This window comes from Cynocephalus volans, chromosome 6 (assembly GCF_027409185.1).
Source record: "Cynocephalus volans isolate mCynVol1 chromosome 6, mCynVol1.pri, whole genome shotgun sequence".
Taxonomy (NCBI): domain Eukaryota; kingdom Metazoa; phylum Chordata; class Mammalia; order Dermoptera; family Cynocephalidae; genus Cynocephalus; species Cynocephalus volans.
Genome location: NC_084465.1, coordinates 145579489 through 145606912, shown reverse-complemented (window position 1 = coordinate 145606912; position 27424 = coordinate 145579489). Strand labels below are relative to the sequence as shown.

Genomic DNA, 27424 nt, shown 5'->3' with positions numbered 1-27424 from the left:
CAATGAAACAGAATAGAGAACCCAGAAATCAACCCACATACTTATAGCCAACTGATATTTGACAAAGGTAACAAGAACATACAATGGGGAAAAGACAGGCTCTTCAACAAATAGTGCCGGGAAAACTGGACATTCATATGAAGAAGAATGAAATTAGTCTATACATGTTGCCATACACCAAAATCAACTCAAAATGAATTAAAGATTTAAGTATAAGACCTGAAATTATAAAACTGCTAAAAGAAAACATAGGGAAAACACTTCAAGAAGTCGGACTGGGCAAAGACTTTACAAATAAGACACCAAAAGCACAGGCAACAAAAGAAAAAATAAACAAATGGATTACACGAAACTAAAAAGCTTCTGCACGGCAAAAGAAACAATTAACAGAGTGAAAAGACAACCTACAGAATGGGAATAAATATATGCAGACTATGCATCCAACAAGAGATTCATAGCCAAGGCACTAAAACAACTTAACAGTAAAAAAACAAGTGACCCAATTAAAAAATGGGCAAAGGAGCTGAACAGGCAATTCTCAAAGGCAGACATACAAATGGCCAACAGACACATGAAAAAATGTTCAACACCACTAAGAATCAAGATAATGCAAATCAAAAACCACATTGTGATATCATCTCACCCTAGTTAGAATGGTCAAAAAGACAGAGAATAACAAACTCTGGAAAGGATGCAGAGAAAGAGGAACCCTCCTCCACTGTTGGTGGGACAGTAAGCTAGCACAGCCATTATGGAAAACAGTATGGAGGTTCCTCAAACAACTACAGATAGAACTGCCATACAAGCCAGCAATCCCCCTGCTGGGTATATATCCAAAGGAATGGAAATCATTATGTTGAAGGGATACCTGCACTCCCATGTTTATCACAGCTCTGTTTACAATAGCCAAGATATGGAAGCAACCTAAATGTCCATCAACAGATGACTGGATAAGGAAACTGCGGTATATATACACAGTGTATACTACCCTGCCATAAAAAAGAATGAAATACTATCATTTGCAGCAATGTGAATGAACTTAGAGAAAATTATGTTAAGTGAAATAAGCCAGGCACACAAAGAGAAATACTTCCTGCATGCCCTCACTCAAAAGTGGGAGTTTAAAAACAAAAAAAAAAAGCTAAGCGTCAAATCACATATAAGGGAGCCCCAATCAGGCTAACATCAGACTTTTCATCACAAACCCTAAAAGCTAGAAAGGAATGGGAAGATATATTCAAAATACTAAAAGACAAAGATTGCCAGCCACGAATACTCTACCCTGCAAGGCTATCCTTCCGAAATGAAGGGCAAATAGTATATTTCTCAGACAAACAAAAACTGCGGGAGTTCACTACCACACGACCACCCTTACAAGAAATCCTCAAGGGAGTACTGGGCTTGGTTCCTGAAAAATAACTACCACTGCCATAAAATCCCAAGAAAAATCAAAACCCACTAGTATAATAAAAATATCATTCATGAAGAGAAAACAAACAAACAAAAACACTATCTACAACCTAAGGAACCAACAAACACAGAAACCAAACAGTAAATCAGAAAGCAAGGAACAAAAGACACCTAAGACAACCAAACAACTAATAAAATGCTAGGAATAAATCAACACCTTTCAATAACAACTCTTAATGTAAAAGGCTTAAATTCCCCAATCAAAAGACACAGACTGGCTGACTGGATCAAAAAAGAGTACCCAACTATATGCTGCCTACAAGAGACCCACCTCACCCATAAAGATTCACATAGACTAAGAGTGAAAGGATGGAAAAAGATTTACCATGCAAACAGAAAAGAAAAACGAGCTGGAGTAGCTATTCTTATATCTGACAAAATAGACTTTAAACTAAAAACCATAAAAAGAGACAATGAGGGACACTACATAATGATAAAAGGACTGATCCATCAAGAAGACATAACAATCATAAACATGTACGCACCCAATGTTGGAGCAGCCAGATTTATAAAACAAACTCTATTAGACCTAAAGAAGGAAATAGACACTAATACCATAATAGCAGGGGACCTGAATACCCCACTGTCAATATTAGACAGATCATCTAGGCAAAGAATCAGTAGAGAAACACAAGATCTAAACAATACTCTAGACCAATTGGAATTGGCAGATATCTACAGAACATTCCATCCAACAACCTCAGAATATTCATTCTTCTCATCAGCACATGGATCATTCTCCAGGATAGATCACATATTAGGTCACAAATCAAGTCTCAATAAATTCAAAAAAATTGGAATTATCCCATGTATTTTCTCAGACCACAATGGATTAAAACTAGAAATTAATAACAAACAAAACTCTGGAAACTATATAAACACATGGAAATTAAACAGCATTCTACTTAATGACATATGGGTCCAAGAAGAAATCAAGCAGGAAATCAAAAAATTTCTTGAAACTAATGAAAATAATGATACATCATACCAAAACCTGTGGGATACTGCAAAAGCAGTATTAAGGGGGAAATTTATTGCATTAAATGCTCACCTCAGAAGAATGGAAAGATGGCAAGTGAACAACCTAACACGTCACCTTAAAGAACTAGAAAAACAAGAACAATCCAAACCTAAAGTTAGCAGACAGAAAGAAATCATTAAGATCAGAGCAGAACTGAATGAAATTGAAACCAAAAAAACAATTCCAAAGATCAATGAATCAAAAAGTTGGTTTTTTGAAAAGATAAATAAAATTGACAAACCATTAGCATGGCTAACAAAAAAAGAAGAGAGAAGACTCAAATAACAAAAATTAGAAATGAAAAAGGCGATATTACAACTGATCCATCTGAAATACAAGGAATAATTCAAGACTACTATAAACAACTATACGCCAACAAATTTGAAAATCTGGAGGAAATGGATAAATTTCTGGACACACACAAGCTCCCAAAACTGAACCGTGAAGACGTAGAAAATTTGAACAGACCAATAACAATAAAGGAGATTGAAGCTGTTATCAGAAGGCTCCCAACAAAGAAAAGCCCAGGACCAGATGGATTCACAGCAGAATTTTACCAAACATTCAAAGAGGAATTGGCACTGATTCTTTACAAACTATTCCAAAAGATTGAAACAGATGCAAATCTCCCAAATTCATTCTATGAAGCAAACATCATCCTGATACCAAAACCAGGTAAAGATATAACCAAAAAAGAAAACTACAGGCCGATATCCTTGATGAATATAGATGCAAAAATCCTCACTAAAATACTAGCAAACAGAATACAGCAACACATACGTAAAATTATTCACCATGATCAAGTGGGATTCATCCCAGGGATGCAAGGTTGGTTCAACATACGCAAATCAATAAATGTGATACACCATATTAATAAAGTCAAACACAAGGACCATATGATCATCTCTATAGATGCTGAAAAAGCATTTGATAAAGTTCAGCACTCATTCATGACAAAGACCCTCTATAAGTTAGGTATAGAGGGAAAGTATCTCAACATAATTAAAGCCATATATGCCAAACCCACTGCCAATATCATCCTGAATGGGGAAAAGCAGAAAGCTTTTCCTTTAAGAACAGGAACTAGACAAGGATGCCCACTCTCACCACTCCTATTCAACATAGTGTTGGAAGTACTAGCCAGAGCAATCAGAGAAGAGAAGGAAATAAAGGGCATCCACATTGGAAAAGAGGAAGTCAAACTGTCCCTGTTTGCAGATGACATGATCCTATATATCGAACAGCCTAAAACCTCTACAAAAAAAACTGCTGGAATTGATAATCAGCACAGTAGCAGGATACAAAATCAACACACAAAAATCAGTAGCATTTCTTTTCTCCAATAGTGAACATGCAGAACGAGAAATCAAGAAAGCCTGCCCATTTACAATAGCCACCAAAAAAATAAAATACTTAGGAATTGAGTTAACCAAGGAGGTGAAAAATCTCTATAATGAGAACTACAAACCACTGCTGAAAGAAATTAGAGAGGATACAAGAAGATGGAAAGATATCCCATGCTCTTGGATTGGAAGAATCAACATAGTGAAAATGTCCATACTACCCAAAGTGATATACAAATTCAATGCAATACTCATACAAATTCCAAAGACATTTTTCTCAGAAAGGGAAAGAACTATCCAGACATTTATATGGAATAACAAAAGACCACGTATAGCCAAAGCAATGCTGAGCAAAAAAAATAAAGCTGGAGGCATAACACTACCTGACTTTAAGCTATACTACAAAGCTATAATAACTAAAACAGTATAGTACTGGCATAAAAACAGACACACTGATCAATGGAATAGCATAGAGAATCCAGAATTCAAACCACACACTTACTGCCATCTGATCTTTGACAAAGGCACCAAGCCTATTCACTGGGGAAGGGACTGCCTCTTCAGCAAATGGTGCTGGGATAACTGGATATCCATATGCAGGAGAATGAAACTAGATCCATACCTCTCACCGTATACTAAAATCAACTCAAAATGGATTAAGGATTTAAATATACACCCTGAAACAATAAAACTTCTTAAAGAAAACATAGGAGAAACACTTCAGGAAATAGGACTAGACACAGACTTCATGAATACGACCCCAAAAGCACAGGAAACCAAAGGAAAAATAAACAAATGGGATTATATCAAACTAAAAAGCTTCTGCACAGCAAAAGAAACAATTAACAGAGTTAAAAGACAACCAACAGAGTGGGAGAAAATATTTGCAAAATATACATCTGACAAAGGATTAATATCCAGAATATATAAGGAACTCAAACAACTTTACAAGAAAAAAACAAACAACCCAATTAAAAAATGAGCAAAAGAGCTAAGTAGGCATTTCTCTAAGGAAGATATACAAATGGCCAACAGACATATGAAAAAATGCTCAACATCACTCAGCATCCGGGAAATGCAAATCAAAACCACACTGAGATACCATCTAACCCCAGTTAGGATGACTAAAATCCAAAAGGCTCTGAACGATAAATGCTGGCGAGGTTGCGGAGAAAAAGGAACTCTCATACATTGTTGGTGGGACTGCAAAATGGTGCAGCCTCTATGGAAAATGGTATGGAGGTTCCTCAAACAATTGCAGATAGATCTACCGTACGACCCAGCTATCCCACTGTTGGGAATATACCCAGAGGAATGGAAATCATCAAGTCGAAGGTATACCTGTTCCCCAGTGTTCATCGCAGCACTCTTTACAATAGCCAAGAGTTGGAACCAGCCCAAATGTCCATCATCAGATGAGTGGATACGGAAAATGTGGTACATCTACACAATGGAATACTACTCAGCTATAAAAACGAATGAAATACTGCTATTTGCAACAACATGGATGGACCTTGAGAGAATTATATTAAGTGAAACAAGTCAGGCACAGAAAGAGAAATACCACATGTTCTCACTTATTGGTGGGAGCTAAAAATTAATATATAATTCACACACACACACACACAAAAAAAACCGGGGTGGGAGGGAGAAGATATAACAACCACAATTACTTGAAGTTGATATGACAAGCAAACAGAAAGGACATTGTTGGGCGGGGGGGGAGGGGGGATGGGGGAAGGAGGGAGGTTTTGGTGATGGGGAACAATAATCAGCCACAATGTATATCGACAAAATAAAATTTTAAAAAAAAACTTTTTTTTAATTTTTAAAAAAAAGAAAAAACCAAATACTTAAAAAAAGAAAGAAAGATACAACAATCACAATAATTCATAGAACTTTCAAAAGGAGAGAACAGAACTGAGGGTACCAGAGGTAGTGAAGGGGGTAGGGAGGGTTAATAAGAAATTAGTAAAGGGCCACAAAAACTGATTACATCATGTCATGTTGAATATACTAATTAACCTGATCTGAGCATCATATATTGCATGCAGGAATCGATACCTGATGCTTTACCCCACAGATACATACAATAAATTATGTTTAAGAAAATAACAATAAAATACATCTTTTAAAAACACTCATGCACAGAAAGAGAAATACCACATTTACTCACATATAAGTGGGAGGAATGAAAACAAAAGACAAGACAAAACAAGAAAAGATACACAGTAATACGTTGTACTTTCAGAGAGAAAGAATAGAACTGTGGTGACTAGAGGTGGGAAAGGTGGAGAAGGCAGGGATTGGGAAGAAATTGGTCAATGGACACAAAGAATGATTACATATTGTAAGGATGAACATGTTAATTATCCTGATTTGATCATCACACATTGTACACAGTTATAGATCTTCAACTCTGTACCCCACAAATATGTAAAATCCATTGTTTCAGTAAAAAAGAAACAAAAAAAACCTCCTTCAACAGGATAAAGAGCATCTAAAATAAACCTGAAAAACTAACATATGTAATGGATAGAAACTGAATCCTTTCTCCACAAGGTCAAGAACAAGACAGGACTATCCGCTTTCACTGCTTTCATTCAGCACTGTACTAAAGATTCTAGCCATGCTGTCAGGCAAGAAAAAGAAAGAAAAGTCATCCAGATTAGAAGGAAGAAGTAAAACTGTCTTTATTCACAATTAAGTTTTATTGGAACACAGCTATGTTCATTAAATTATATATTTTTTATGGCTGCTCTCATACTACAATGGCAGAGCTGATTAGGTGCCACAGAGACCAGATTGCCAGAAGTCTACAATATTTACTACCTTTAGTAACATAGTAATTTGAGAAAGAAAAGGTTTGACAACTTTTGGTCTATATAAAAAGTCTGATGGACTCTACCAAAAAAGGTACTAGAACTTATAAATGAGTTTAACAATGTTGGAGAGTACAAAATTAATATACCAAAATAAACTGTATTTCTATATACTAACAATAAACAAACTAAAATTTTAAAAATATAATTTACAACTTCATCAAGAAATATGAAATACAGACAAATCTAATAAAATATGGAAAGACCTATACACTAAAAATGACAAAATATTACTGAGAACATTAAATACAGCTTATAAAATGCAGAGATATACTTTGTTCAGCTGTGGAAAGATTCATTATTGTAAAGATGTCCTTTGTCCCCAATTTAATCTATAGATTCAACACAATCCCAATCTAATTCCCAGCAGACCAGCAGGTTTTTGAGGGTTTTTGTTGGGTGGTTGGTTGGTTGGTTGGTTGTTTATTTATTTATTTATTTTTTAGTTAACAAGCTGATTCTAAAATCCAGAAGAAAATGCAAAGGATCTAGAATACTAAAAATAATCCTGAAAAAAGGACAAAATTGGAGAGCTTATTTCAAAAATTATTGTAAATCTATTGTTATCCAAAAAGTGTGATAATGTATAAAAGAAGGCCAAATAGATCAATGAAATACAATAGGAGTCCAGAAATAGACCCACACGTGGACAGCCAACTTATTTGTCACAGGCACAATGCCAATACAATGGAGAAAGGAAAGCCTTCTCAATACACGGTGCTAGAACAACTGGATATTCATATATACAAAAATAAGCTTGAATCCATGCCTCACACCATATACTAAAATGAATTCAAAATTGATCATTGATCTAAATGTAAGCCCTAAAACTATAAAATTTCTAGAAGAAAGCATAAAAGAAAGTCTTTGCTACCTGGTGCTAGGCAAAACTTTCTTAAGACATGACACAAAAAGCAAAATACATAATTGAACAAACAGATAAATTGGACTTCATCAAAATTATAAACTTCAGTTCTTCAAAAGACACAATTAAGAGAATGAAAAGTCAAGCCACAAACTGGAAAAAATCCTTGCAAGAAATGCAGCTGATAAAGGAATGATATCCAGAATATATACAGAACTCTTTAAACTCAACAAATAAGAAAACAACCTAATTTTTAAAATGGTAAAGATTTAAAGAGACAGTTCACCAAAGAAGATATACGGATGGCAAATAAGCATGTGGAAAGATGCTCAACATGATTAGTCATTAGGGTACTGCACATTAAAACCATAATTAGATGCACAATACACACCCATTAGAAAGGCTAAAATTAAAAAAATAATAATAAAAAATTAAAAACTAACAATACTAAGTGTTTGTGAAGATAGACCAATTGGAGCTTTCATACACTGCTGATGGGAATGGAAAACGCAACAAATACTCTGGAAAACAATTTCACAGTTTCTTAATAAGGGAATATCAAGGGACATGAGGAAACTTTTGTGGGTGATATGTTAACTATCTTCATAACGGTGATGGTTTCTCATGTGTATATATGTGTCAAAACTTATCAAATTGTATACTTCATATATGTGCAGTTTATTTAACATCAGTTTTATCTCACTAAAACTACAGAAAACAAAAAGCTCTACTGCAGGAACAAACAAAAGACAGTGGCTAGGAGAAAGAGAAGTTTATAAAACTATGCAGGATAAAGCTAGAGGATGAAGATTTTTAACCTTACAGCAATAAGAAGTGATAGCTTGGTTTTAAACAAGAGGGTAACATAATGAGATCTGAATTTTTAAGAACTTACAATTATGATTGCAGAGGAGACCCTGGTTTTGGGAGGTGGCATAGCAGGGAAAACAGTTATTTTTAAGGTTATTGCAGTATTCCAGGTGGGAGATAAAGGTAATCTGACCTGGGGTAAAGGCACAGAAGAGAAGCAGAGTCCACGAAAAGACTGCAAGTGTCATTCACACAGAAAAGTACAGTGGAAATGATCATAGCTCTTTGGCTAAACGTGTACAATATACAATAGTCCTCATTCTATTTTAATATAAAGCATATTTCTGAGATGAACAGCACTGTAACACATCAGTGCTCTGTGGTGCAGTGCTAAGCACTATGTGTACAGATTACCACAGCATACATTACAAGTCCTCATATTTATGCAATGGTCCTACCTTTACAATCCATTCCAAGTTGTTCAATTAGCAACTTAGTCTTGTTGGAATTAGAGTCAGGCAACTCACAATGCTCCGAGGCTGTTTCAGATGAAGGAGTTAAGTCATCGAGGTCATCCATAGAATTTATTTGGTTTCTGACCTATAAAATAAATGATACTACTACTTCAAAATGCCCTCAAAATATTTATAGTATATACTAAATGTACAGAAGGGGTAATTATCCAGCTTTTTATATGAGCACAAACACAAGTACTTCTTAAAACAGCTAATTTTGTCAAAAGGATACCTTTATCAATGGCTACTCTTTCTTAATCACTTTTTCAAAGTAATGTCTTTATAACAAAACATTCTCTATTTTTTCACTTTACCTTTTAGAATGTACTTTTTTCAACACAATAGTATTTTTAATAATTTATTTTTTACAATACCTTGTTCTTTTCATTAGATCTTTCCTTTGCAGGCCTAAAAAATAAATGATTCCTTTCAGACAAATATTAAATATGTAAACTACTCAAAATATCTAAAACTATTTATTTCTCCTATGCATAGTTTACAGGGAATTAAGATACAATAATTTTCTACAAGGGGGATTAAACTATAAACAGAAGGAGTAACATTACGAAACAAATAAAATATACTACTACTAATATCGTAACAAAGAATGAAATTTAGATCAAGCTTTCTGATAGTCAAAGCAAAAGGAAAAACATAGTATTACTTGTTACAACAAAAGGAAAAACATGTTATTTGATGAAAAGAAATATACCAGGTTTTTTAAGTTATTGTCATTTTCAATAAAAATAAGCTATTACAGGCACTAAAACTTACTTGGAACATATTACTTAAGGAATTCATCTATTCAACTGTTTATTCATGCATTCAACAAAAACTATTGAGCACATAATACATGTCAATGACATGAAAGAAATGACAAGAAAACATGAGTTCTGTATTTTAGAACTTTACAATTCAAAGTAATAATCTGTGATGGTCAATAGTTTACCTTTCTATTACACATAAATAAAAGCCTCCCATTTCCCCAGAATCTAAACTACTACTGAGTTAATACACCTGATAATTTAGAATACCTTACAAAATCACAGCTATTTATTATAATGTCAAAGGCTCTGTAATTACATAGAATCATCAAGAAATGGTTAAATTCTATTAAGCATGGCCTAGGTGTTTTATGTTTATTATGATATAATTTTTAAAAATCTATATAGAATAGTTTAACTTTTAGGTCACCATGTACATGTTCAATTACACTAGAATATTTCATTTCTGAACCAATTCTGAATGAACAACCTCTTACCATAAAACTATACATGAATAGAAGTTCTAAGGACAATTTGTTTACTATAAATCTTTAAAAGAAAATGTATCAAGTTTTCTATTGCTTGGAAATGCAAACAAAATTAAATTTAATAGACATATCTTTCTCTACTGGATCACTTCCAACAGCATACAAATAAACTCTGAAAGCTTCTATTTATAACTAAAGTAGAAAGAAAACTCCCTTGAATCCCATACTCTTCTTCAGTTATCACTCACTTCTCTACTGCCTTTCCCAGTAAAAATTCCCTCAAGAGCTGTCTACACTTATCCAGTACAGTCAAGTGTCCATGGCAACCATTTATTGAAACTGCTCCTTCTTGGGCCGACCCCCGTGGCGCACTCAGGAGAGTGCGGCGCTGAGAGCGCAGCAACACTCCCACCGCGGGTTCGGATCCTATATAAGACTGGCCGGTGCGCTCACGGTGCGGATGACACCAAGCCAAGGGTTGCAATCCCCTTGCCGGTCACGAACAAGACAAAAAAAAAAAAAAGAAACTGCTCCTTCTTGAAGTCACTTGTCCTCATCTTAATCAAGCATTCAGCAGCATTGACATAGTTGAGTATTCTCTTACTTTGGCCTGTACACTATATTTTCCTGCTTTATTCTCAGAAAAAGTAATCACTGCTAACGTTCCTTCACAGAAAAATAAATAATTTATAGATTTTACCTTCCTTCATCGTGATCTATTTTACCTAAACTGCTGTCATCATTCACTTGGAGTGGACCACCAGTTAGCGAATTGGCCTTCCCAAACATTGGTGCAATCACAGACTCTTTTGAGGTCCATTTTTCATTTTCATTTTTTGTTACTTCCATCATACTCAAGGCAGGACTGCTACTTTAAACAAGCCATAAAGAGGTCAATGTTTTCTAATAATTCCACTGACAAAGAATAAAAACTTTTATTTGTAAAATTCCAACTCTTCTCCTTCTTAATTCATTTATCAATTCAAAAAACAGTTATGAATTACTAACTACCTATGAAGATATGTACAGTTTCTGCTTCAAAAAGTAGGCAAATATACAATTACGATACAATGTGATATATTAGTTGATATTTGAAAAGTTATATCTGAGCACAAGGAAAGCTTTATAGTAGAGGTAAAATACAAGAATATTTCAACAGGCAAAAAAGTGGGAGAAAAGCATTCTACTTAGAGAATAGAATGTGAGCATAAAGACTAGGCACATGGAGTCTAGATGTTTCCTAGGAACTTGAAAAGTGTAAAATAAATGGAAGCAAGTAATGAGAGATAAATGCTATATTAAACTTTCATGCTACACTAAAAGACTGAACCTCGCTGCCTGTAAGAAATGACTCTAGGTCCTGGGAGTAATAATTACATCTGTGCTGTATTTTTGGTTTTATTTTTAAATATAATAATGTTTAATTTAAATGAAGTTTTTAAAATAGCATGAGGCACATACCACAACAAAGAAGAAACCAAGGGAAGTGTCCTAGGGGGTAAAAAGCCTTACTTTCAAAATACCAATCTGTCATTATATATAGTTCAAAAATAGCAATGTTCTGATTAATTATGATTTTGTTTGAAAATAAAATGATTTGATAACTTTCATACACTTTTAATCTAGTATCTAATCCTAATATAAAAGGCTGGAATTACCAAGAGAAAATTGTAATTCCTTTTTTATGGAGTAAACACATATATAAGATATCACTATCAAATAAACACATAAATTTACAAAGAAACAGAAATTTCCCACCGGAGATTATGATATTAGGATTTGAGTATGAGCTCCTAAAAGTACAAAAACAAAAGCAAAACTAACAATTATTTACCAAAAAAGTTATGTATATAACTATTCTAGTTAAGACTGAGCACCTAAAATAAAGGGAGATCTTCCTGAAAGCAATTATTAAACAATCCCTCTCAATCTAAACTTCAAAAGTGAGTCTACATTTCTAGAATATATATATATATATACATATACACACATCTCCTTAAAGTTGCCTCAAACTTAGAAAAGGACTGACCTGTAGCCATGGTAACAAGTAGCCACCCAGAAGTTTTAAATCTATTCAATCAGTCAATGACTGTTGGCGTCACTCACCAACTAATCAATGTCTAACAAAATCTGCTTAAGATGCGTCATCAAATGAAATGCTTTAAATATACTTTGTGAAATAAGAAGAACACTATAGATCTAACATTTTTTTAAATGGCTGCATACTACATTATTTTATAGGTATGACAATTTAACTATTTCCTTATGATGGATATTTAGACTATCACCAACTTTTTGATATGACAATGCTATAATAAATAGCCCTAACATACATATATTATATATCCTTCACGTTATATATTATATATATTGACCTATAGTTTGCTACACATAATATATAATAAATGTCCTTAACATGCGTGTGTGAATATGTGCTTACACAAGTCATGTTTTCCTGTAGGATCTAGTCCAGGAAGTGAAGCTGTTACGTTAAAGGAATGACATATTGTATTTGAAATTGCGATACATGCTACTAAATCAAAAAGGATTTAACAATTTCATCTACTAACCATGTATGAGAATACTGTTTTCCTCACATTTGCCACCCTGGATATTGTTTTTTTAATAAAACCTTTATCACTATGAATGGCAAAAAATGTTATCGCATTGTTAATTTGCATTTTCTGATTAACAGGCAAAGCTGAATATCCCTAGTAAAAGCATAACATTTGTTAATGATATTAGCTCAGTTTAGAATTAGTTTTATGAAACAATAACAATTATCTACTGTTAAATGTTGCTATAGGCTTACCTATCATACTCTTCATTCTCTTTAAAAGGACATTGCTGGTTATTAGTTTTTCCATTCTTTCCTTGTTGAATTAATCCATCATCATTGTCGTCGTCATCAGTAGCACCATCATATAGGTTTTCTGATACTTCCATTTCATTACTTTTGTGTTTCTTCCTTTCTTCATCAACCTTTAATGAAAGTTTGTTACTAAGGATAATTGCTATTACTTTATTCAATAAAAAGAAGTTTTTTGTTGTCTTGATTATATCACTTGATTCTTAGTTTAACTGTCATGAATTTAGTAAATAAAAATATTTTCGTGCTTACTTTATCATTACAGGTCATTGAAATTTTTGTAAATTTTGCTTCATTTCTTCTTGAATGAAAGAAACAGAATTTTCCAAAATTTCAAAAAGAGCCCTTTTTAATTTTGTGCTTTTATACCCTTCCACTCTTTCCTATCTAATATTTTCACCCCGTTTGACTGGCAGAAACAGAGAAATAAAAAGACAAAGACATGAAATGTGTCCTTTTCTTCTTTACCACCTGGATTTTACATTACACAGTCAGATTTACAGATGACATTGTGGGGATTCAGGAACAGGAAGGAAGTTTTCCCCTTTCTGCACTAAGATATCCTTTCCCCTATTGCCGCTTAGAATTCTATTTACGTTTGGATCCTGGGATAGCAAAAAAGTGAAGGCGTTCACTGAACTATATGACCTAAAGTTTGTCGCAACACAGGAGCAGTGTGAAATTGCTGAGTTGCTTGTGTAGAATTCTGGAAAATGAGATGCTTCCCAAATTTCACATGAATAATCATAAAATTTTATAGCTGGAGGATGTACAGCATAAGTAATTATCTACTTGGGCCGAGCCCGTGGCGCACTCGGTAGAGTGCTGCACTGGGAGCGCGGCGACGCTCCCGCTGAGGGTTCGGATCCTATATAAGAATGACCAGTGCACTCACTGGCTGAGTGCCAGTCACGAAAAAACGACAAAAAAAAAAAAAAAGTAATTATCTACTTTAGCCCTATTATCTATTGATAATGACAGTAAAACCAATAAGGTTACATGATAGGTGCAAAGCTCCTAAAGTGACATTATCTATCCTTTTATGACACCAAAAGTGATGATACAATTTTCTCATGCTGAATAAAATAAATTACCAGATAAATTCATCAAATTAGTAGGAAATTAAAAGTGTGACTTTGGCAAAGTAATTTAAAGCCTTAGTGGGCTGTGGGAGGCCTTACTACTTTCAGTTTTAACAGACTATCTCTAGATTTTTATCTTTAAAAGTCAATGTACCTCATATCTCAGCTTTTTACTTTGGATTCAAATACTGAATTTTTGGCTGAGTTATGCTACTTATATATTAATACCAAAACTTATCATACATATAAAACTTACCATGCTTTCTTAAACAACATAATGTAAAGGTCTGATTCAACAGAAACATTTCAAAGCGGTGATTAAAAAAAGATATGTGGAAGTATATATATTTGTTGTCAAAAAACATGTAAAGTGGTCATGTTGGAATTATAATGGCTTGAGAATAAAGCAGATAAACCTAAATACATGAAAGCACAATAAACAGATTACTTTGGCTGGGAATATTTGTTGCAACTCCCAAGGTTAGATACATTTTATATCCATTCTCAGTCATTGCTTCCTTGCTTCCTTCCCACTTTATTCCCATTTTATTGCTTAAATAAATGCCATTTATCTGGCTAATGGTGGGGGGGAGGGGAGGCCTAGAGCTTATTACTTTTTTTAGCAATCTCTTTTATGCTCATCCTGGTTCAGAAGGTCACATAATAGATAGCGAAATTAGTTTCCCAATTCCTATGCCACTGGGAAGACTGGTAGAAGGACTCAGGTTGATTAAGGAACGAAGACTGTAAGAATGTTTTCCTGAACTCTTATTGTTTACACAGCAGAAACAATCTATTTTAAGACACAATTACATATTTAGATAATGCCATTTTACACATGAGCTTCTCATAAGGAGAAAATGAGAATGGATCAGATAATTAATAAAGAGAAAAACAGAGCAGCAGCAAGACAACCTCTACCTCTTTTTGAAGTTGAACTTTTTCTTTCTCCAAAGCCAGGAACCCTACTTGTAACATGCCTATCTCATTCTTAAGTCTTTGCATATCTTGCTGTAATCCTTCATTTAGATACAATTTTGATGTTCTGTCACTATGTGGTGGAGAAGAATTCACATTTTCTAATTCAGTTTCCATACTCTTATAGCTATTAGCACTGTAATTATCACATAATGGCTTCTGGGACAAGTCCTCTGTTGGTTTTGTTTTCTTACCAGTGTCTGTAACACTGATAAATACTGTCTTTTTATTTGAATCATATGCTACCTTTCTTTGGAGTGGGTAAGCCACACATCTAAAAGGCTTTTTGGATCAATAGACTGAGGCATATATTTGATGTCTAATTTCCCATTAGTGGTATTTTGGATGTTAATTTTTGTCATTTGCATATCAAACTCTTGGTCTTCTTTCATTTCAACTATAACTACTTCTGGGTTCCTTCCTTTTTTATTTTCTGTATCATTATAAAAATTCTCATGTGTGTTAAAAACAAGTTCAGTGTCAGGTTTGTTATCATTTTCACAGTCTAATTTATTTTCATTTAAATAAAGCTTAGAAGATGACTGGCAAGTGTATTCTGGGGACCCAAAATATGAATGAGATGGAAAGATATTTTTGAGACTGGGTTCTTCTTTTTGTTCAGGAAATGCCTGGAAGACTACAGAGATTCCAAATGCATCTTTTCCCTCACAATCAAGTATATTATTTGTCAAATTAGAGGGTATTTCCTTTAAATATGCTCCTCTTTTAGAGTTATCCTGAAGTGGCTCTTCCTCAGGACAAGCAGTAATTTTGTATTTTTCACAAATTTCACCAAACTTCTGCTTTAACTTGTTGGTGATGAGTTTTAAGTTATTTTTCCACTCTAATTTGCCTTCTTGGATCCACATCTCATACTTTTACACAAAAGGAAGTCCTGAATATACACATATATCCACTCTATCACAATCCTTACTCATTTCTGGTTCTTGAGACATTTTTTGCATGTGCAAAAGTGGAAAATTAATTTGCTTGGTTTGATTCTCAGATGTCTTTTTTTTCAGGGTGCATGTTTTTAAAATAACTCTATCCTTGAATAATCAAGTATGGGCAAAGAAAAATTAGAAAATAATTAAAATTTAATTGTTAAACTTCCTAATCCATGTTCAGCTATTCCCAAATCATTGGATTGTAACTAAGAAGTGAAAAACAATTTGCCTTAGCCTAAAATTAGAGAATAACATGAAGTAACAAATGTAATTTTGTAACTATTTCTTTGCACTGAACTTAATTCATTATGTGTTAAATCTACCAAAAATGAATTAGAAGATGATGGTTAACATTACAAAGGCTTCCTCACTTAAAAATAATTTATCTCACCATACTTTAAATATTGAGCCCCTATAGTGTATTTAAGTACTTTTTCTAAAGATAAGTAACTGGAAAGTAGACAAACTTTAAATTATTAGGAGGCAAAATCAACACCCAGGCCTTTAGCTCAGTTGGTTAGAAAGCAGCCTTGCAACAGTAAGATCAAGGATTGGATTCCCCAAGCAGGCCAGCCCCCAAACCAAAACAAACAAACAAAAAAACCCAAATCAACATCTATCAGAAAGAAAAGCAAATTCTTAAATTTTAATTGAAATTATATACTATGATATAGTTTTACATCTCTAAGGACTACCTGCTTAAGTCCAGTTCTAATATATTCTAACGTGCACTAATGACAGCAGATTTTAAAAAATGTTTTAATATTTACTGATCTCCTCCATTGAAATGAAATAGGTTAGAAAGTTATTGTTTGTATGCTAACACCAAAGATCTCATTCTGGAAGGTATGATTCTTTTAATAAGCAGTTGGCTTGATTTTATGACCCCATTTTCTCCCTGAATGTAGACACTGAAGTCATCTGGAAACCACAAGGAAGAATAAACCTTTAACCTTGTCATTAGTGACTGGGTATGTAAAACTGCAAATTTTGAACCAGTGGGGATGATAACTCCTTCAACATGAATCCAACTCAGTGGCCATTACCGTTTTTCATAACTTCAACTGTTTAATGATATGGTTCGGTATTTGATGTTATCTTCTTTATCATATAAGGAGGTTATAAAAATGGAAGACCAAACAATATTCAGGAAATTTTTTGCCTCAATCCAAGGGTAAAATTTAGCAGTAAGTTACTATAGATTCTAAGAATATTTTAAGTTTTATAACCAGTTAAAATGTTTTTTAAATTAAATATTAAATAATAAATTATGATCTACTGATCTAAAAGGCTAGTCCAACGGTAATTTCATTTGGACTATACTATGTTATTAAAGCAAAGAAAATAATATTCAACTAGAAACTTAAATTTACATTTTTACATACCTGTGGCTGCTCATTTTCATTTTCATCAAGCCTTTCTTGTACTTCTTCTGCCATCATTTCTAAGTCTAGTTCTGCTGACAAACCTATACATTTAGTTAAACTATTTAGAACAGTGAGATAAGAGATATAATCTTTATAAAAATAGACAGAAAATAACATTTGCTTGTATTTTATAAATTGAGAGTTTAAATGAAGCTTAATCTTTAGCTGAATATTGACTTCTTTAAAAAATACTTCTAATTATCCAAAACTTCAACAAACCACTTGAGAAGACATTAGATGTCACCAGGTTGAAGGCATACAAACATCCCAAAGATTCATTCACAAATCCATCCACCTGACACAACTGAACAAAATCATTAAAAATATTTAATGCAGCAGAAACATATAAAGTAACATTGCACACTATTCTCTACCTCATAAGCGAACCTCTTCATTATTATTATTAGAGGTTTCCAAATTGCTGTTACTTTTTACACCTTTATCATTGTACACTCTGTTCCTTTTATTTGAAATGATCTATTCTGATAAATTTCTTTTCATCTTTGAAGACTCAGCCCCCTCCTTGAAGTCTTCCTTAATTATGGCTGTCTTTTCCCAGATAAACACTTATCTCTTTCCTTGGGGACTACCTTAGTATTTTATACATGTTTCTACTGTATCTTTACCAACTGAACTGTAAATTATTTCTTTACATGTCTATCCCCTTTGCTCTTAGACTCTCAGGGACAATGTTTTAAATTATCCTTGTAAAAACAATCATCATTTATTTCCCTCAAGTCTGCAAGGCGCTGGGATTTAAAGAATATAAATAAAGGGTGCCAGGAATGGATTTTCTAGAGATAATGCCTGAGCTGACACTTACAGAGGGAGGTTAGCCAGATTAACAGGAATAGAGAGCAGGAAAGGATGAGAGCACGCCAGGAAACAGTAAGAGAAGGGGAGAAGCATTATATTGGATATATATTTGTCCTAACATGTGGATGGGTCAGGAGGGCATCCCCAGCAGTTCAGTAATGCCAGAGAAAAGGGCAGGCAAGGGAAAGGGCTGAAGATGGAGAGGGCAGAAGTCATACTGTGAGAGCCTTATGTGTCACTTGAAGATGCTTGGACATTAATGTTTTAAAAAGTGGTTCATGGTCATATTCGTACTTGAGATAGAGATCATCCTAAATGCTATGGGGAAGATGAATTTCAGCTGCATATGAATAAGTGAAGGGAGACAAATTAGAAGGCAATAGTGCAAAATAAAGACAATGCAGGCCTGAACTGAGGGAATATTCCAGAAATATTTAGGTTATACAATTATCAATATCCATTATAGAATGAGTTTTTATTAAATGAATACATGTACAAATCTGGGTCCCTCGAGAACTAGACTCTGCTCATTACTTTACAAGAAGTATCAAATGAGAAGTGAAATGATCTACATGAACTGTTTAAGTTGCTACACCTTCTTTGTAGTTTTTCTGTTCCATGTCTTCCTGTGTTGAGGGAACTCATTTAGGTGTTTTGTTTTAAAAGTCCTGCTTCGTGGATCTACCAAGCTCATAAAGAAATAAGAGCAAATGAGTCACTTGTATAGGTACATGACTTTGGATTTATACCTTGCAGTCACTACTCTAGGAGATAATTTTAATCTTCTGTAAAATAGAATGTTAATTCTACAGATAAGGACAAAAAAATAAAACTGTGGGAGTAAAAAAATATTGTATGATTATTACTACAGACCTTACCATATGACTGACTAAGGGCACTGAATTAACTGGTGCATAAAGAAGAACACATACTACATGCAGTTAATAGACTGGGTATGCTAGTAGAATTAAAATTGATTTTCACATATTATCTTTAAATGATACAGCACTCCTTAAAACCAACATTCCTACTTATAAGGTCGCAAGTTTGGATCCCTGTACCAGCAAGCCACTAAATAAAAAAAAAAAAATTCCTTGCAAACTGTTATTCATTAAAACAAGGTTACAGATTGGACACAGCTGGGATACCATGCAGCAAATTCTCAATGATTACCATTAATGCTGGGAAAGTCAATTTTAGAATACATAAAGTCATAGAGATTATAAGAAATAACAATATTTGGCTTTGGAAGATGCTTCTTTTGGTTACATTGCATATAGTTGTAACTAGTAATTGTGAATTCAGAGCTGTAAAAATAAGGCAAAGAAACATTGCATTTGAGTAGGCAATCTTTAGATCTCTACCTAATTTTCCCATAGAATCCCAAGTTCTAAATATAATCCTGGTACCCACTCTCAAGTTTATGCTAAATCCACACCTAGATAAAATTACTCTTCCTCCTAATACTCTTTGGTATTTATGTGTGATTTGGGTAGAGGAAGAATACAAATGCCTTGCTAACAGGTATTCTCTTTGGTTGTAGGTTGTATAAGGGGAGTAAACACAAAGCACATTTTGCCACAAAATGATTTTTGAAAAGTCAGAACTATAGCATTATGAAGCCACACAGAGGCAGCCTAGGGTTGAATTCCCTATGTTCTTTATTATCTTCTTTGCTCTCTTTGTTTTCTGGTAGCTGTGATTCACAGAAGTCATGTATAATTCCCTAATAGAAACACAGCTCCAACATTAATCTATTCTTTATCTGTGAAGGTCATCTGTCCAACTTCTGAGGAGGCTAGCTGATTTTTAGTCATTGATTGTGATACAAATGGATATTTATCATCAACTTTCAAATTATCAGATATTTGACAATTCTTATTACTGAGGGCCAAACCAGTAGAATCCCAATCTGAAAAATCTGAAAATAAAGTTTTCATTTATTAAAATGTAAATAACAATACAAGTGTAACTAACTTGAATAAATTCTCTCTGAAGAGAAATAGTCCCATGTCTCCCTCACAAACACACTACTCTTTCATGGCTTATTTTATTTTACATGTTCTAGGCTTGCCATTCATTTGGATAACTTTAATTAACTATTGTCTCTTGTTTTTTTCTGTTTTTATTTGTTAGTATTACTTACCTGGATTCACTCATCAATCTCTATTACATATTTTGTTTTCCATGAGAGCTTTGTTGATTAATAATTAAGATGCTTGGGCTGGCTGGTTAGCTCAGTTGGTTAAAGCATGGTGTTCCAACACCAAAGTCAAGGGTTTCTATCCCCAAACCAACCAGCCATCAAAAAAAAAAAAAAAATTAAGATTCTTCAAAGATAAAAAATTTTTTTGTTGTTAATAACAAAAGTTATGTCTAACCATTTCAAGATTAAATATGTATGACAGTATTGTGTGTATTCTAGACATGGGCTTAAAAACACTTTTAATGAATGCAGTACTTTAAATAAAAAATGAATTACAATGAGATGGTCTTTCCTCAAAACACCAATATCTTCAGAATTCACTTTCTAAGTCTTGAATAAACACCATAAATTTATACGATAAATGATAGCCTTAAGTGACCTAATTGTCCCCTTGTAAAAACAGGATAAGTCTAGGTCCACACTAGATCCACAGAGTACAAAATACCATGAAACAAGAAATGAATATAACAGAATTTTTTTTTTTATTTTCTTCTTTTTTTCTTTCTTTTTTTTTAAAAGATAACCAGTAAGGGGATCTTAACCCTTGACTTGGTGGTGTTAGCACCACGCTCATCCAGTGAGCCAACCAGCCATCCCTATACGGGATCCGAACCCATGGCCTTGGTGTTATCAGCACCGCATTCTCCCGAGTGAGCCACAGGCCGGCCCTTTTTTCTTTTTAAACAAAATGGTCACATTTAAACTTTTTAAAAGAAATGAAAGAAAAAAAATCAAAAAAAGTAGAAGTGAAACTTTAAAGCCTTTTCATCTTCAAGAACCCCTTTATCTTTGTGATCTGAGAACCCATGGAGTCTCAGGGATCCAAGAGGTCAAATAATACTCATTGTTAGTTGCCATTTTCTTTTCTCCTTTTCTTTTTCTTTTAACATGTTAACAGTTATTTGTACATATTTGTGGAGTAAAATGCACTGTTTTAATACATGCATATACTGCACAATGATTCACTTAGGATAGATAATATAGTTTCCACTCTCTTTTAAGTGTACAGTAGAGTTTTTCAGAGACATGTCATGTCATAAAGTTATAGCTCTAATGGGTGATGGGTCATAGTTCTAATGGGTACTGGAGTGTACGTGCATGCCTGCATTTAAAATTTTTCAATTCTAACATCCTAAACATCAATAGTTATAACCCACTTAAACAAAAACTCTTTGGAATCTGCAATAATTTTTTAATAGTATAAAAGAGCCTAGGCCAAAAACTTTCAGAATCGATTTTTTCAAAGACTACATCTACCAAACAATCATTAAAGAATAATTAATTACTTTCCCCATTTTTAATAACCAAAGATACCAGACACCACACACACATTCACACACATCTAGGTAAAGGTCAGAATTCTGATAAGAATTTTAAAACATTGGAAAAAGTCTTAAGAGTCTCATCATTAACCTCTATAAATCCCTAAGAAGTATAGGGATTCCAAATAGGAAACTTTAGGTATTGAACGTAAATGTAAAAACATCTGAGTTAAAGCTTACATTTTTTAAGATTGCTTTTTCATATTGTTTGTAAATATCTTTTTTTCAAACATGGGTACCAACAATGACATCTGCATTATTTATGTCAAATCCTTCCATCAAATTCACACACAAAAAATTAGGAATAAGAAGACTGAGCATTTCAAATATTTTAATGTACTCTTTCCAGAGTTAAATTTGTATTGCAAAATTTACCTGATCTAGATGTTTGTATATCCTTCACTCCCACTGCTTTATTTGGAACAGAATCTTTCATTTCAACAGTAGGCTAAATAGGTTTTGAAACAAAATGATTAATAAATAATGTATATTTCATGGAACATGTAGTCAATAATTTAAGATAAAAATATACAAATTATTACCTTCAAGTAAGGATATTTCTCAGGAGACTCTGAAAAGCAAAAGGGACATATAATGAATTATATGTAAATATGACAAAGCCAACCACACATTCATGCAGAATTAGTATGGAGCTGAATCCTCATGCTTGGCTTCAAAAATGATTACTTTCAGATTTGGATTTTTTGTGGTTAGGACAGCAACCTGACAGAAATATACTGAAGAAAAAAAGGAATATAGGCTTAATAAACCATGCAGTTAAGATTTCAAAAGTGAGATTATGTTTCAAATGACTATAACAAAGAAAAGTGCACATATACCAATATGAATATGGTGATTGATGGGAAGAAAAAGTGATCTTTAATGAGAGAAGCAAATCATGAGCCTGAGAGGATAAATGTCAAAGCTGATAGTAAAATGCAACAGCATATCTTTAAGCAACACATCAGAATCATTTATACCATTATACTACAAGTATTTACCATGTTCTTCAATTTTCCCTGTAATTTAGGAAGTACACAGTTGTGGTAGCAGTGCAATTGAATGTATGATTCATTTCTCACCAGAGAAGTATTCTAAATTGATCAGCTTAGATATACTCATATACTTGTAGAATAACAGTTAATAACAATATTCATTTTTTTTCCATACCCATGTGGGCTAATGGTATGCCTATATATCTTCTATCCTCTAGTTTAGCCATCTTAAAGTTTCTTGATCCACTCATGCAAGAAGGTATATAAAACACATCTAAGAAATAATGTATAATAAGCTTTCAATACTAAAATACAGTTATCGAAAAGGAAAAAATTAATTGCCACAAAATTATTAGATATTAAAACCATTTTATATTTCAAAATCAGTTCAATATTTACTGAAGATAACAGTTTTGGTATTCAAGGAATAAACTCTATAGATTCTTTTGTTTCCAAAATTGGTTTGGTATATCATGATAGTGTTCAAAGTATTTTTATGAAACAGTTATCTTATCAAAAAATAAGCTATCTTTAAAAAAACAGCCAATGCTTCTGTATTGAAATTAATCTCATTCACATAACTATTATCACTGCAACATAGATCTTTGATGCCTGATAGTTATAGAAAAGAGAAGTGAGTGGCTCCAGTTTCATGCCAATTCCAGCGCTCCCTCCTGCTTCCAGTAACCTCTGGAACAGCAATGTTGTAATCTGCTGTTTCAATGAGAATATAATGAAGTCATCTGACATGAGTCCTTCCAAGTTCCTTCATCATTACCTCCAAAATTACCTAGCTACCTTCTCTCTCTCCTCCCTTCTTCCCTCTTACTCTTCAAGAGTAATCTCTAGATGCATGGTCTTGATTCTTCCCATTTACATTCGTTTTGTGAGTTTTTCCCACTTCTTTCCTCTTTATTCAGCAATACTATCTTACATCTATAATTTCTATCTCTTCATCTCTACGTTCTTTCCCCTCTGGCTATAAAATAAAATTTTTTTTAAAAAGTAAAATAATATTTTCCCTTGATCCTGTTATGTCTTGAACTATTATCCAATGGCTCTTCTTCCAGATTTCTCTAAAGGGAAGTCTACATCCTTGCTACTCAGAGCACGGTCTGAGGACCAGGTGGCATCAACATCACCTGACAACTTGTTAAAAATGTAGAATCTCAAGGGCCGGCCCATGGCTCACTTGGGAGAGCGTTTAAGATCCCCTTACTGGTCATCTTTAAGACAAAAAAAAAAAATGGAGAATCCCAGACCTGCTGAATCAGAATGTGCACTTTAAATATATATATATATATAACCAGTAAGCGGATCTTAACCATTGACTTGGTGTCAGCACCACACTCTCCCAAGTGAGCTAACTGGCCATCCCCATATAGGGATCCAAACCCGCGGCCTTGGTGTTATCTGCACCACACTCTCCCAAGTGAGCCATGGGCTGGCCCTAGAATGTGCATTTTTAACAAGGCCTCCAGGTGATTCATTAAAGTTTGAGCAGCTCCCTGGCTTCTCCTTTTGGAATCTAGACTCTAGTTCCTCTCTATTACAACACCCAAACTGAAATTTCATTAGAAGTCATACCTCCTAATGGACTTTTAATCAGGCTATAGCTTCCCTGACCTCTCCATTATTAGTCCTGCTTTCTTCTTCTTTACAAGTCTCTTATTTTGGCCTAAAGGATACTATCCTGTGAAGTAGCAATATTTTACATAACATTAAATTATGCACATGTATGGCTGACCATATATGCTCATATTCATCTAAGGCAGACAAAATTTAGCATTGTATGATCAGGCACCTCATTCCTTATTGCCTTCCCAACAGTGATGAAGACAGGAAGAGTGGGAAGTTCTTGCTTGACCTCTCTGACAAGTTTTGGTACTGGAAGCTTGTTTTAATGCTTACCACCTTTCTAATACCTGTTCTTTCTTTTGCTAAAGAATCATTTTATTGTACCACTCTCCGTTATTCACACCTGCTTCTTTTTCTACAGTTACCCCAGGACTCGCTGCCATTCTCACTCTGCACTCTCTCTGTACTCCTTTCCTCTTCCTTACTTCCTGACTTTCCTCAGGTCTTAGAGTATCTCAAACAAAACTAATAATTGAGCTCCATTAGTGGCACTCTCCATTCAATCCGTTGCTGACACTTGGTAAGATATACAACTTATCACCATTTCATTTCTCTTTTTCCTTACTACGCATTTAATAGGTGATTTTCTTTGGCTAGTAGGATAAATCAGTGTTCATGTTTCAAGTAAAAATTCCCTCAAATGACTTTTTTTATGAAATACAGTTCTTACCTTCTACTTGTCCATTTACTATATTTTTTCCTCTTTGATCTTCAGCCCCAGATAAATGACCACCATACTTCTGTGGAAGATTCTCGGACATACTCTTAAAATTGACATATCAACAATGAGTTGCACAAAGATTTCCTAATCACATTCTAAGAAAACACTTGGATTTTCTCTTTTAAAAGCAATTAGACTTAAATGTAAGAGAAGCATGTATTGAAAACCAAAATATCTCAATGAAAAACCTCATTTATGCTCTCTAGCTGATGTTTATCTTTTATCTTCATATTGACACTGTAAACCAAGCATGGAAAGCCAGAGGAAACACATTCATGGACAAAATATTAATTTATGTGCATATTTCAACAAGGAACTAACTTCAAAATACCTAACTCTACTTTGCATACCCCACCAAAAATAAGAGGACATTTAAAAAAAAATATGCATTTAAACAAATTCTTTAATAAGCACACTTGCTATAATACTTAGAGCATTAAACATTTCAAAGATTTCTAATCACAGAAATTTTTTAGTGTTAAAATAAGATATTTGGCATAAGAAACTTTGAAGTATGTCCTGCTGAGTGTAAACAAACACTGTAGAAGTTGCTTCATTTTAATCAAGGGTTTGGAAAAATCTAAATATTTTTTGATAAAATGTTTACCGCTAGGAAAAATGGTTGAATAAAATGACAAAGTAGTATGAAAAACTTTTCTTTACATTATGTTTAAATAAAAACAAACAAGTATTGATACAGCATGCAACTCTTTCCTAATTAAGAAATTAACTTCAAAAAAGTATAGCAAGCTTTAATAACAAAGGAAGAATAAGAATATTTATTAAGCATCTAAATGTGTCAGTCACTATGCACATTTTTTCTTCACAAAATAATAATAAAAACGATTTTGATGATGATTACCCCACTTCCTACTTCCTAGTCATTCCAGGATGTTAAAAGCAAAATGAGAAGCAGATGTGATCCATTGTTCTCTGTCCACAATGTCCTTCTCCTAAACTTTCACATGGTTGGCTGCTCATCCTTTAGTTGGCAGCTTAAACGTCACACTCAGAAGGATCTTCTCTGACCACAGACTCCCCACTCCCTCTCCTGTCTCCATCCTAAATACAAACTCCGCAATATTCTCTAACCTAGCATTCTCTGTTTTCTTTAGATGAAGCACTTACAGTGACTTGTGTTTGTTGTTTACTTGTTTGTCTGTTCCAGCCACAACAGCATAAGTCCTCATTTTGTATATTCAGTACCTAACCGTCTAGCACATAGCTGGTGTTTAATAACAAATTTATTCAAGGTCAAAGCATTTAAAATCTCATCAGGAAGACCTTAAGTGCCAAATTACAGTATTACTAAAGGATATTTCCAGTGATAGTCTACTGGAACTTAATATATCCCAAATTACAAATCCACATGCCCATTCTAACTTACCCTTCTTTTCCTGATACTACTGGTATTTCATTGTCCTTCGAAAAAAGTATCCTCAATATTTACTAAAGCTGGCCCACAGCCCCATGCCCGCAGCCCTCCCAGCTCTTCAGAGCCAGGAATAGGACCTGCCTTGTCTCTGCTGCTCTCTAGCACAGACAGGTAGGGCAGGCAGGTCGTGGGTTTGAGATGAGTTGTCTTTTTTTATTTTGTATTGTTATTTTTATTTTTTTTATTTTAATCTTGAAGACTTGCACGGTTACCTTCTCCCACCTGGAGGAGGAAGGCCCTGGTGCTGCCTCCCCTCGTGGGGGATTGGGAGTGAGACGCCAGTCAGACCCAGGCCAGGGGCCCAGGAACCACACACAGACAGCACCAAAGATTCTGGCCCAGGATGAGCCTGGACTCTGCCATATGGGACGGGAGAGCTAGGGCTGCCTTGGGGGATTGGGGAGAGCCAGCTTCCAGAACTCTCTTCCCCAGGCCATCTGGACTTCTGTGACCTCTGAGAACCAAGCCAGCCCCCTGGCCTCACCTTACGGATGCTCCCAGGGCCTAGCAGCCCTGGTCACTGTCTTCCTGCCAGAGCCCGGCCCTCCTCCCTGTGGGGGATCTCTGTATCCCCTTCTCCCCCCACCCCTGGTCAGGGACAGAATAAATGTTTGCTTGGATTTTAAAAAAATATTTACTAAGTCAATGAATATCACTGTGACCATTTTATCTTACGTTTATATACACATTTTACATTTACAAAGCATTTTCACATTTCTTACCCTATTTGTTCATTACATGTACCTGACAGGTAGATATTATTGCCATTTTTATGAACCAGGTCACTGATATTCAAATACATTAAATAGGTTTAGCTGGTTAGCTCACTT

The 27424-nt window shown here is 34.2% G+C and overlaps 1 protein-coding gene across 3 annotated transcripts in view; it reads right to left on the bottom strand.

Annotated features, from left to right (window-relative positions):
• The window catches only part of ANKRD26 (ankyrin repeat domain containing 26), a 100462-nt gene that overhangs the window by 42976 nt on the left and 30062 nt on the right, over positions 1–27424 (bottom strand). For 2 of the 3 annotated variants that reach the window (XM_063098792.1, XM_063098794.1), the window contains exons 12-20: positions 25109–25202; positions 22976–23074; positions 22348–22376; positions 22181–22253; positions 17420–17502; positions 12971–13140; positions 10859–11029; positions 9281–9314; positions 8850–8991 (exon numbers count right to left, since the gene is read on the bottom strand). In XM_063098792.1, the coding sequence (XP_062954862.1) occupies positions 8850–8991; positions 9281–9314; positions 10859–11029; positions 12971–13140; positions 17420–17502; positions 22181–22253; positions 22348–22376; positions 22976–23074; positions 25109–25202 (895 nt within the window). The remainder of the gene's footprint in view (positions 1–8849; positions 8992–9280; positions 9315–10858; positions 11030–12970; positions 13141–17419; positions 17503–22180; positions 22254–22347; positions 22377–22975; positions 23075–25108; positions 25203–27424) is intronic. The other variant, XM_063098793.1, reaches the window with a different exon arrangement.